Source organism: Carassius carassius, chromosome 50 (genome assembly GCF_963082965.1).
Source record: "Carassius carassius chromosome 50, fCarCar2.1, whole genome shotgun sequence".
NCBI lineage: Eukaryota > Metazoa > Chordata > Actinopteri > Cypriniformes > Cyprinidae > Carassius > Carassius carassius.
This window is the reverse complement of record NC_081804.1, coordinates 9,249,619-9,262,470: the sequence shown is the minus strand read 5'-3', so window position 1 is coordinate 9,262,470 and position 12,852 is coordinate 9,249,619. Positions and strand designations below refer to the sequence as shown.

General features: G+C 36.6%; 1 protein-coding gene across 1 annotated transcript; it reads right to left on the bottom strand.

The window, feature by feature from the left end:
• Nucleotides 1-1,274: 1,274 nt before the first annotated feature.
• Nucleotides 1,275-11,741, bottom strand: LOC132133179 (testin-like). Its single transcript, XM_059545926.1, has 7 exons — nt 11,556-11,741; nt 8,346-8,431; nt 6,401-6,941; nt 5,493-5,897; nt 3,609-3,824; nt 3,153-3,311; nt 1,275-1,869 (listed from the first exon to the last, which is right to left on the bottom strand). Exons 1-7 carry the CDS (start codon nt 11,580-11,582, stop codon nt 1,675-1,677), a joined length of 1,629 nt encoding a protein of 542 aa, XP_059401909.1. The 5' UTR covers nt 11,583-11,741; the 3' UTR covers nt 1,275-1,674.
• Nucleotides 11,742-12,852: the final 1,111 nt, after the last annotated feature.

Here is a 12,852-nt window from a genome sequence, read left to right as displayed (position 1 = left end):
CCCAGCAGAAACTACATCAATCGTAGCGTCTACAACTGGCACTGATGCAACGTGAATTACTACATACAAAATGTAAATCCTCCATATATAAAATCATAAATATCTGACTAGCTTTCTATCAATAGTATCTACATTTCCGTCTATCTATGATACCATCTTTGCAGCTGACTTTCTTCGTATCTATCAGCTCTATACTACTGTATGTATCTAGCCGATTATCTCTTATTTTTCTTTCTAGTTTGTTTATTTTTCTATCTAATCATCTAACAATCTCTCTGTTTTCTGATATATGTGGCCATGGGTACGGTTATAATGTGCTAACACCAGATTATTTTACAATAACATGGTTTATATTACACTACACAATAAACCGATTTAGTTTACGCTTATCTAAGAACATTTTTCTCAGCTAAAGGCCAGATAAACATGACCACGATGAGCAGGGGGTCTGGCAAAACAAACACTTCAAAACGAAGGCCGAAAAGTCAGTGAGCCCGAATATATACAGAGAGATCCCTGACATCCTATTTTTCAACAGTTATTTCTCAAGCGTCTGTACTGAACAATTCCAGTTTTGTGAGTAACGAGTATAATTCCAGGATCCTGTTTGTCACATTTTTGCTGTCACCAGTAAGGTCCTCCAGGGGATTTGGATCATTTCCCTGGCTTGTCTTGACTCTTCATGTTTGGGGCCTGTCCTAGTTTTGCTAAACAGCAGCAACACTTTGCATCTGGGTTTGTTCGCCCCAGGGAGCTACAAATCAACAGATCATCTCTCTCACACTGTTAGTGATCACGGGGAAAACAAGTGCAATGGAGGCAAGCGCATAAGTTAAGTGTGCTTTGTGTTTGGCAGGGAAAGCAACATGTAAATAAATTCCTGACATAGAAGGATAAAATTCCTCCTCCTGGAAAAATCCAGTCTAGTGTGGTGTGAGGTGAGGGGAGGTGAACCAGCCGAGCCCCTCGTGTGACCGCAGACAGTTACGATGGGAGGAAATGACAGCACAGTCTTGAATTCGCCACCATTAGAGACAATAGAACCGGGCTTCCTTGAATTGTGCCCAGTTTCCACAGCTAAGTGTAAGACAACACACGGAGAGCTGACTTTTCTCTAAAAGTGCTGGCCTGGATTGGAATTTTCAATTATGTGGGACAGTCAAGACATTAACACGAACGTAACACCTGTCCCTTGAGATTCCGAACTTGTACGTCACAATAACAATGAATATTTGGATACATAGTTGAAGTGGAAACATGGGGGAAAATATCCATTCATATTACTGCAAAACATTTATTGGATTACAAAGTGAAAGTTATGGGGGAAAAAAATTAAAGTGCAATTTTAGACATAAGAAAGAGATGCAAAATATGAGAGTAATATCGATTTTTCAGTAGCCGAAGAAAAAAAGCCATCATTGCTTCTGTTTATTAATACTAAATCATTAATATTAAAGACAGTCACATTGACAACACTGATTAATTTGGGTCACCAGTTGCTGCTCCTCTGTATTGCTTATTATTTCCCCCAACTCATACAAAAACAAAGACTTGGAATAACATGAAAATTATTTACTCAAACTGATGGCAGTATATATTTGTATAATGCAACAGGGAGAAATAGGCTTGCGGTGCTCTAAGCACTTTCCTAAAAAATAAATCCTAGATATTCCTTCAGGAGGCCATGATCTTCTTCTTGCACTCCATGGAGCACACCAGCATGCCCTGCATGGCCATGAAACGCTGGCCCACAAGGCACTTGGAGCAGCAGGAGCACTGGAAGCACTGGGGTTCGGCGTGCCAGTGGTGCTCTCCGTACGACACACGCTGAGCTTCAGGCTCGATGGGGTTCTGACAGGCCACACAACACTGTGAACACAGAGGAATACAGATCAATTCCCAGGAACTAGTAGAACACATCTGTTTGTTTGAAATAACACTTGTGACAGGCACAATAAACCCAGTGTATGTCAATAATTATTCTTAATATCATATCAATATAAAGTGTTTCTGCTCTATTTGAATGTCTGACAGATGAGTCATAAGAGGACAGGCAGGCGTTGAGAGAGATTGGTGGTGACTCCATTAAGAGCGCTTCTTCCCTCCCTGTCCTCTGATTATCATGTCACCGGCACTTTCTAAATCTCCTTCACCTGCTGACGAACACATGCTGAACCGGTTAGTTTTAATAGCCCAGGCTTAGCAGGAATTCGCTTCCATTTAGGCGTGACATGAATGATACTCGGACAGCATGATGGGTTGTAAAACTAGCTGCTAAATGTTTCAGTTGTCTGAAGTGCCCGGGCACCATTAAATGGTTATGAAATGTGTCGCAATGTATGGACTCTTGTTGCAGGTGCTGATAATAGTAATCCTAAAATGCCTTAATTTGCCCGGGAATTACAAGAAGTGTACAACATTTGCAAACAAAATGTGTGAGTAAACAGCAGGATGAAAATCTAAATGTGCATGCATATAAAAAAAACATGGTTACAATAGTTCTATATTAATTTCAATTAAGCATATTAAAATAAATATCTAAAATATAGAAAGATACTCCTGAAAGTAGGAAAAAAAGCCAGTATATTTCTTGTATTTATGACTTTATATCTTAAGACTACTTTGCATAACTATGACTGTACCTCTTGTATCTGAATATTACAATTTTATTCCTGATATCTATAACTGTATTTCCCACAATAATTACTTTATATCTCATAATGTTGACTTTATCGTAATTATGAATTTTATATCACAATGCAACTTTTGCATACTGACCCCTTCTCATAATGCATGTGACTTGTTGATTTTTATGATTTCATATCCCATGATTATTTCATATATATAACTTTATTTTTCACAATTTTCCTTTATATCTTTTTACATACATGTGTATGTTTGTGTAATTTTGACTTTAATTCTCATAGTTATGAATCACAATGCAACTTTTGCATACTGAATTTTCTAATGACATTATTGGTTTAATTTCTAGATTATTTCTCACAATACAACAAAACTAAACACAAAATGAAAAATAAGATGCTAAAGTTAAAGTTAAAGGCCCTGGCCTAAATAAATCTCACAGTCATGGTCATCTTTGTACTGAATAGAGCAGAGAGAGGAAGAGAAAGTAAGGAGTTTCTGCTCTTTACCACAGCGTGGATCTTCATGTAGCAGGGTTTGCAAACAGGCTTCTCATTCTCCATGACGTACGTCTCTCCAGCCAGCACACAGTCGCAGTCAAAACAGCAGAAGTGCTTCAGGTGCCAATTGTGGCCCTCAGCCTGAGTGTACTCATTACTGAAGATGAGCTGGAGACCACACACACACACACACACACATTTCTCCCTCAGCATTGTGCTTTAAATCTTATGGTGTGTTAAAAGCAATTTAACAACATTCGACAAAAAAGCATTCATTATTTTACTAAGATTGCTTGAGATTTTAACTCTGAGAACATCTGAGATGACATTCAAATTCATTTAAACCTGGAAATAATCAAAGTTTCTAGGTTTTTGATACAAGGTATGATTTAGTCCCTGCACTATTTCTAGAGCACTAAGCAAATTTATGACATTAACCATGTGAACTCATTTGTTTCCACTCACCTCGTCGCAACCTGCACATCGAGGCTTTTCACTGTCTCCATAATGGCGGCCGCAGTACAGCTGACCCTTCTTCCAGAAATAGATCATGTCCACTAGTAGCTCGGTGCAGGTATAGCACACAAAGCACCCCGGGTGCCAGAGTTTATCGTAGCCTGCCCGCTCGGCATACACCGCCGGCTCTCCCTGCTTCATGGGCAGCTGGCAGCGGTGACATGACTGTAGGCAGAGATGTGGTGAGGAGTTCAGCTTGGCAGAAACATCAATGAAAAATGAAATGGGGGAAAAACACTGTGGGGGCAGGTTAGTTTTGATACGGAACCAGATACGGTTCACTTCAATAATTCATCAGCCCAGGTGGAGTAAGACTCAGCAAACAGGAATAGGAAATAGTGGAGAAAAATAAAAATAAAAAACTGCAAAGTTTAAGGTATACACCCAAGATTAAAATGTCTTTATATCACACAATGTAACTATTTCTTGCCTCTAACTCTGATTTCATATCTTACAAAACAACTATATCTCATAGTTTTCACATAGTTCTTGTGGCTCAAGTGGTAGAGCATTGCGTTAGCAGCGCAAGGTTGTGGGTTCGATTCCCAGAGAACACATGTTAGGTAAAAAATGTTAGCCTGAATGCACTGTAAGTCGCTTTTTGTCTGGTAAATGCATAAATGTAATTTATAATGTTATTATATCTCATAATTATGACATTATTTCTGGCATCTATGACTTTATAACTCAAATCGAATTTATCATGTTATATCTCATTTTTATATCTTTATTTCTCACATTATGACTTTATATCTCGTAATTATTACATTTTCATACAATTCGATTTTCATCATATTTATGTCTTTACATGCTATAATGCGACTATTTCACATATAACTGATTTCTCGTATTTTAAACTTCATACAGTATGTCACAATGAGATTATTTTACATAATACTATTTCTAGTATTTATGACTTCATATGCAATCACTTGTTTTTGGTATATATGATTGGAAAGCTGCAGCAGAGGGCCAGATTTTCATTAAATAACAACAATTTCATTTTTATCATCCAAAAGTTGTTTTTTGAATTAAAAAGACTTGGAATTTTTATAGTAAATTAATTGTATGGATTACATTTAGGGTGCTTTTCGGAGCTTGACTAATGTGATTGCAATGACATGCTGTTCTAAGAAAAAGAGCTGGTAAAAGATTGTTTCAGTTTCCCTTTTGTGTTCCAGGGAAAAAGGTTGGACAGGTTTGGAACAACATGAGGGTGAGTAAACAATGACGCAATGTTCATTTTTGGGTAAACTAACTCTTTTAAAAAAGGCAAAAACATGAGGCTGATGGCATACATGTGTTTCCATCATGAGGTTTCAGATGCTTACAATAGATTTTGGAAAAATCCACCCGAGCTTGAACATAACCAAAGGGACTAAGTGTGGTAATTTATGAAGATCTCTGGAAGAACATAACGTTCATTCCAGCTGCCTGACTAACAAAGGCTTGGCAGAATCTGAACTGCTCTTCTGTTAATCAAGTGAATCCGGAGATAAGCGCTGGAGAACGCTCCTGTAGAGCACATGTGGTGGAGATAAATACTGCTGCTCAACAGCTCCAAAGGAGATTTTTCATGAATAGATGGTGACATTTAAATGTCTATAAATTAGATTGAGAGTCATTTTGATATAAAGGGATAATGAAATTGAAAGGTTACAAAAGCTATTTGTATGTAGTAGTAAAATGCATCCATGACAATCTTGTCAATTCACAACTTACCAGCCCACATTTTTATTTTGTTTATTCTATTTATATCACTTAATAGCATTTCTACATTCCTTAAATATAATGGCATTCAACAAAACAGGTATGAAGGAATGGCATACTTACGAAGTTACCAACAGGTCCAGCAGGTAAAATCCCAGCAGCCCCTGGGGTGCCAACTTTTCCCATTGTAGCAACAGCATCACCTTTGTCTCCTGGCGTCCCTGTTGTTCCAGCACCAGGCTTCCCTCCTGCCCCGAGGCCTCGTGGACCACTTTCTCCAGCCATACCTGCCTGTTGTCCCATCTCTTCTGGCAGGGTGATGTCACCTATGCCCAGCGCCTCGTCCTTGTACTTGCGGACATACTGCTGCATCTGCTTAACCTCACCGGGCGAGAGTTCGTGGCAGCGCTCAGGGTCTTGGTCATGGTCAGGAAGCTGCTTAGCCATCTGTTTCTTACGGTAATCTGCTCCTGCCGTACCAGCAATGGGCCGCCGCTCCGGAGGCAGAAGCTCCATGTATCGCAGAGCCTGAGAGGATAGAAGTCACGTTTTTCTGGTAAATATGAAATTTAACTTCTGTAATGTGATGTATATTTGAGTGAAACTGAACAGTAAAATATAAATTACAAAGTCATACTGAAATGGAGAGAAAATTACATTAAATAAATGACAAAACTTTCATATTTGGTGAAATATTTCTTATATATATATATATATATATATATATATATATATATATATATATATATATATATATGCACAGTATATTTTACAGAAACTATTTAAAATTGTAAAACAATTAAAAATGTAAATATTTTATGAATATTTTTTGTAACAGAATGTTCACAGGAAAAACTTGTGCATTTTTTACTCTGAAAACATTAAGTGGAGAATAGTGACCCCTAGTGGATGCAAGTATAGTACAGTACATTTAAAAACTTCACCCTAAACCATAAATTCAGAGAAAAAAAAAAAACACTTAAAAAAAAAAAAATTAATAATAATATATATATATATATAATAGAACATACCAAGCTTTGGTTGACCCCAGGTGGAGCCCATTCATAGGTAACAGACTTCACCACATCTGTTTTGGCAGGCACTGGGGTGGGGGTTGGGACAACAGTAGTGGCAGCAACAGGGACTTTGGCTGGGATGGCTGCAGATGAAACCACACTATGGCCTGGCGCTGATGCAGCTGTACGGCCTGATCCTGGGGCAGCAGTACGGCTTGTTGCAGGCGCAGCAGAAGGGGAGTGAACTGCAGCCCCCGGGGCAGCAGTGGCACCAGCGGCCTGGGAATGAGCAGAATGAGCACTGGGGGTGGAGGTCTGGCTGGACCCGGGGATAAAGGAAGCAGCAGGAACAGGAGTAGCAGTGCTGATGGTGGCTTCCGGAATGCAGATGGTGACTTGGTTGCCTTTATAAGACGGGATGCCATCTCTCTTCAGCTTGGCAATGAGGCCTGTGTACTTGGTGTCCTCAAAAAGCTTCCCCACCTTCTTATTCTCCTCAGACTCGAGCTGCACGTCATGGTCTTCAACACCACACTTGCAGTTTCGACAAATCTTTCTGTTAAAAGGGATGACAAAGGAAATGAAACACTTTAAACCATACACTACCAGTGTCACATTTTAATTTAATAACTTTGATGAATAAATATATACGGTCTTTCTGATCAAATAAACACAGCATAAGAGACCGATCCCAAACTTTTGAACTATAGCATATGAAAAGCTTTTTTTGCTTGGTTTGGTTGTGTTAACTTATTAATTGTACTTTAAAAGCTCAATTGATCATCAGTGAATGAGAGGAGCATATTTTGACTGTAGGATGAGTTATGCCTGTTTTGTTAAGGTTAGAGTCTGACAACATTAGTTTGGATTGCTGTGCACATGTCAAGTTAAGACATGCATAGACATTCTGCAATTACTTGGAAAAGCACAACTGTGGGCTAAAAACTGACATACTTTCGCCATGATTCTTTATGTGCATTTCTAGAACATACAAATTAAAAACCAAAACTAAATCCACATTGGGTTGCATTCAATGAGAGCTGTAAAAAGTTTGAGATAAGATAAAAGACTTCAAGGTTTATATGGGACATGTCATGAAAACCCCCAAAACAAATAAAAGGTAAACCCGGTTGGTAATTTGAAATGAAAAATGAATGCTTCAGTAATACTTTGTTGCTTGCATTGTGAATGCATGGTCAGTAAGAGAAGAGAAAAAGGTAATGAAAACTAAATTATGATGTTTTGGTTTAAGAAATCTTGACTAACAAACATTATTAGGGAAGAAAAGAAAATGCTCAATTTATCTTGCAATATGAACTCCCCCCCCCCCCACACAATTCTGTTAATGCGACAGATTAAACATAAATAAATAAAGATAACTGCAACATTATATCTCATAATTCTTGCTTTTTTCCCCCTTACAACTACGAGTTTGTCTTACAAGTCTGACTTTTTTCCCCCTCACAATTGTGAGTTATATGTGACAATTATAACTCAAAATTGTGAGATGCATTTTAATTCGATGAAGGAAACAAGTCTCCATAGAAAACCCACTCATTTTAATCTCACTCATTCTGTTCAGACACTGGATGGCTAGTCGCCCTTTCCTGAAACAAACACAAAGATGAAGTCTCTGGCTCTACATCCAGTGACCTGTATCTATCCACATTGACATCTTTTCATTCAAAGAATTCCTGGAACCCCATGAGAGTGATTGGGAATGGCCCACACCACGGCTGCAGTGATAGAGCTCATAGAGTGCAGCTAAAGGCCAGAGCTCTCTTGGCGAGACAACTTTTTGCTAGATATATAGGGTATTGCATGTTGGTGAGCTTGTCAACACGAATAAAAACAGAGAAGTCAAATCAATGATGGCGCAACATGATTAGACATTTTTTCGTAATGAAAGAACCACATGCATGAACGTTAACACATATGTAGGAAGGAAGCAAGCACAAACCGCCAGAAATGAAGCTCAAAGCCTTCACACTTGTCCTTGCATTTCAGACAGGCAGCTCCGGCTCCAATTTCATGGCCCAGGGTTATCTGGTAAAAGAATAGGGCACATGAGCAAATACTGCTTCCTATGTCACAAACACATATCAAAGACACGAGTTGGTCAAGTAATCAGAAATTTAAAAAGCATTTGCATTGATTGCATTTTAATTAAATGGTAACCCATCTGGCCCTTTCCACAAATTTCAATAATATTTTAAGCAATTTTTTTATTTTATTTTTAAACAAAAAGCCAGGGAAAGGAGGTGCTGAACCATATATATACAGTACAGACCAAAAGTTTGCAAACATTACTATTTTTAATGTTTTTGAAAGAAGTTTCTTCTGCTCATCAAGCCTGCATTTATTTGATCAAAAATACAGAAAAAACAGTAATATTGTGAAATATTATTACAACTTAAAATAATAGTTTTCTATTTGAATATACTTTAAAAAAAATAATTTATTACTGTGATGCAAAGCTGAATTTTCAGCATCATTACTCCAGCCTTCAGTGTCACATGTAACATCCATATATATATATATATATAGTACAATGTTTTTTCTAAAGTAATAATTTTATTCAGCGTTTATCAAATAAATGCCACTAACTACTAAGCATCACAACAAAAATCATCATATTAGAATTTCTGAAGAATCATGAGACACTGAAGATGACACTAATGATGCTGAAAATGTAGCTTTGCCATCATTTAAATATTTTTTTTAATTATTATTTGTAATAATATCACTATTTTACTGTATTTTTGTTCTGTCTTAGTGATCATATAAGACTTAAAAAATATAGAATTTTAAATAAAATATTAAATCTAAATAAACTGCTTAAATATACAAAAAAAAAAAAACTCTGCCAAACTGGGCAGAAGGGTTGTGAATGTAGCATAGCTATATATACAAAATGTTTTATTCCTTTTTTAGAATTATTTATTTATTTGTCTACTAGATCTCACGAGGGATTTGCGTTTTTAGTTCACAAAATAAAAATACATTGTGTTTCTAATAATTGATATATATATATATATATATATATAAAAAAACAAAGACACCATCATGAATCATGTTCACGAACTTCGTGAAACCCAACATTGGTGAAGTTGCATTTCTCTGGAGTTTGTTTTTCATAAGACAAGCAAGACAAGATTCATTAAGAGGCTGATGTCATAAGAAAGTTTTCTTTTCTTTTTTTTTCTTTTTTAAAGAATTCTCCTTTGTTACATGATCAAGCGCTTCTTAAAACTTTATAGAAGGTACTGTTTAAAACAAAAACTACAAGCCTTTACAAAATTGTCTTTTTGAAGCAGGACAATAATTTCCATAATTAAAGGAAGGAGAAGAATGGCTTTCAAAATACCCTGCTATTTCTACAAGAGATTTAAAGTGCAATATATATTTAAGAAACATCTGATATCAGTCTCCTTCTCTAGAAATTCTAATATTCAATCCTGTCTCGGCAGTTCTCAACAGTAAACCTCCTCAGCTGGAAGAATGCCTTATAAGGTCAAGTATTTATCAAGACAGAGAATGCCTGGAGTGTGTAGCACATCTCCTGTGTTAAAGAAGAACATTTTTCTGCTTAAAAAAATCCAGATCTGAAAAGTTACTGTTTAACGGCAAGACGATGAGTTCCACTGTGGCATTCCGGTCCATAAACCTGTAATATCTATAAAGTACCTTCTCTAGCTCCTGAGAACATAGTGTGCAATACAAAGTGAAAATTATGCAGCATTCACAAATATTTAGTGAATGAAAAAATATTTTTGCATATTTTAAAGATGTGATCAGACATTACAAATTTAGTATTTATTGATCATTCCCTTGACAAACTCTTGAAGTATATTTATCAGACGCCTTTGTACAAAGCGACTTACAGAGCATTCAGGCGATACATTAATTTTTTATTTTTTTTATCAGTATGTGTGTTCCCTGGGAATTGAACCCATGACCTTTGCTCTACCACTCAGCCACAGGTCACAAATATTACTACACTTTTTTGTTGTTGTTGCAATTATATGCAAGTGTGGAAATGTCATATACAATATAATATATTTATTTCTGTTAAAGGGAAGATTTTTTGTTGGCCGCTCTTTTCCATGCAATGAATCTGAATGATGGTTACAACTTTCTAGCTTCAAAAAGGATACAAAAGCACTGTAAAAGCACCATTAATGTAGTCTATAATACTAATACATTATAGTACAATATAAGTGAAATCTTCTGCCATACAATAGCTTTGCATGAGAAATAGGCTGAAATAATTTGTTATTAATTCATCAAAACTCTAGTGAGATGCTAACTGGTATAACTAGATTGAGTCAGATTTGTGAAAGAATCATTCAGAATGGTTTATGAATTCACTGTACAGTTACATCTCGTTTTCAAGATTTTAAGTAAAAAAGGTTTAAATTTAATTCATTCCATACATCACACAAAGTGCACAAGCCATATTAACTCCTTTTATGGTAAGTCTGCATTTTTTGTGAGGCTTGGCAACTTCAGTCATCATCCTTTGTCTTTAAAGAACTTTCTTCAAAATATATATTTGTGACTTTGGTGTGACATGTAAATGATGATCAATTTTTAATTTCGGTTTGAATTAAAAATTTAAGCTGTCAAGTAGAGGAACTTCACATATTCACATCAACTCTTGCAAAAACCCACTTCTTTTTTGTCCCGTACATGTACTGTATGTCAAAACATATTTTACCACCACTAAACTTAAAATGTACCATTACAACTTGGCTTGTGTTTGAATTGCTGCAATAAGTGATGAAAGAAAACCACTGGTTGCAGTGACAACCGTATAAGACAAATGAATGAATCTATGGAATGAAACAGTATTCATAACAACTTCCAGCTTGTCTACAGTTTGGAAAAAGAACATCTAGAGGCTCTATTAAGCCATGGAATTCAATTCATGTTTCTATCAAATATAGGAGAACCAGGATCTTCCTTCTATGTTTTACTTCCTATCAATGACCACTTCCTATTTCTAACTAAATGTAACCAAGTTTTTTAATCACCGGCCTCGAATGTGACAGTTGTGATGCCAAATGTTTCGCCATGTCCAACAATGGCAGTGGCTTTACCTTTAAGGGCGTTGCCTAATGTTTCTGCAACTAAACTTCTGGACCATGCAGCAGTTCAGTAAGCGTACCTTTTTAACTTCTTTCTCGATCTCCATTCTTGTCGTGCTTGTTTAGATGTGATAACCAGCGCTGACTCTATTCCCACGAGCAACTTTTCCTGAGGGGCCACTTCTGTTGAACGGGCCAGTCCTCTTTCTGTCCCTCTGGCTCACACTCGCTCACGCTGAAAGACTTCCGCTCATTGCCAATGTGCGCTGGTCAGCCAATAGGAGCAGAGATGTAGATGTGAACTACCAATCAGAGTCTCTGTTCCAAAGCGAAACGCCCGCGAACATAGTACAGCAGAATACTGTTACGGTATATTGGTTACTGTAACGTGGATTAAAATACTGATTAATGATCTCTAATATGAAAAAGATAATGAAGATAATATTAAGTATATATTAATTTGTTTAACATGCTTTTTCTTGTTCGACATAAAAAAAAAATATATACATATCCTAACAGGTCAGAGCAGGAAACCGTTGTACACTGACAGAAACTGGTGCGCTGGCCTCATACAGGAAGCTGTGGCTTATTCAGTGTTTGTGTTGGTTTTGGAAAGGGTGTGGTGATGTAAGACTTCAAATTCTGGCATCCTATATTCTGCTTTTCTATCTCTATTTTAGAGGTTTATTAAAGATTTGTGCAGATTTTTCTTCATAAGCTCGCTTGAAATGCTTGCTTCACTCATTTTGTTGAGTTGGTGTGGACATGAAGCACAAACAGCTTCATTGGTATGATGACTAACTATGGCCACTTCTTCATTGGTATGATGACTAACTATGCTGTCACTAGTTAAAATGTCACTGTTGTCTAAATATCATCAGAAAACTGGGTGTGTTTCTTATCTTATCTTGTACGTATTATTTCTCACTCACTCAATCAATAAAACAGCCATTCCTTTATTTAGCTCTGTTTCATCTACCAGATTACAAAAGTTTCTTTCAGTACATTGTTAGGGTAATGGAGGTGTAGATTTGAAGCAACAGCCTTTAGTTCAACGACTATAAGCAACAACATCATATTTTTTTTCATGAAAAGCCTATGGACTAAATTGCATGATAATCCCTAAAAAAGAAGATGAAACAACAGATGCATTGTGCTCATCCATCAGGCTCAATGGCAGTGTTACATAAAGTTGTGAGAACCAAAGTCAGATTATGATTTATTATAAGGTTTTACAGATGTGAAAACTGCAAAAGTGAATGATTACCATTGGTCGCCTTCACCTGTATAATAATGTATGATATTAAGAATTTCACTCACCAAGGTACATGTGCTGTGGTGATGTGACAATAAAATTGACTTGATTATAACAAGTTT

Bases quoted from the DNA above. Each gene is read 5' to 3' on its own strand.
- LOC132133179 (XM_059545926.1), bottom strand. From the start codon at position 11,582: ATGGAGATCGAGAAAGAAGTTAAAAAG. The intron at 3,825-5,492 runs GTAAGTATGCCA...CTCTGCCTACAG, and splicing joins CTGGACCTGTTGGTAACTTC to TCATGTCACCGCTGCCAGCT. The intron at 3,312-3,608 runs GTGAGTGGAAAC...TGTGGTCTCCAG, and splicing joins GATGTGCAGGTTGCGACGAG to CTCATCTTCAGTAATGAGTA.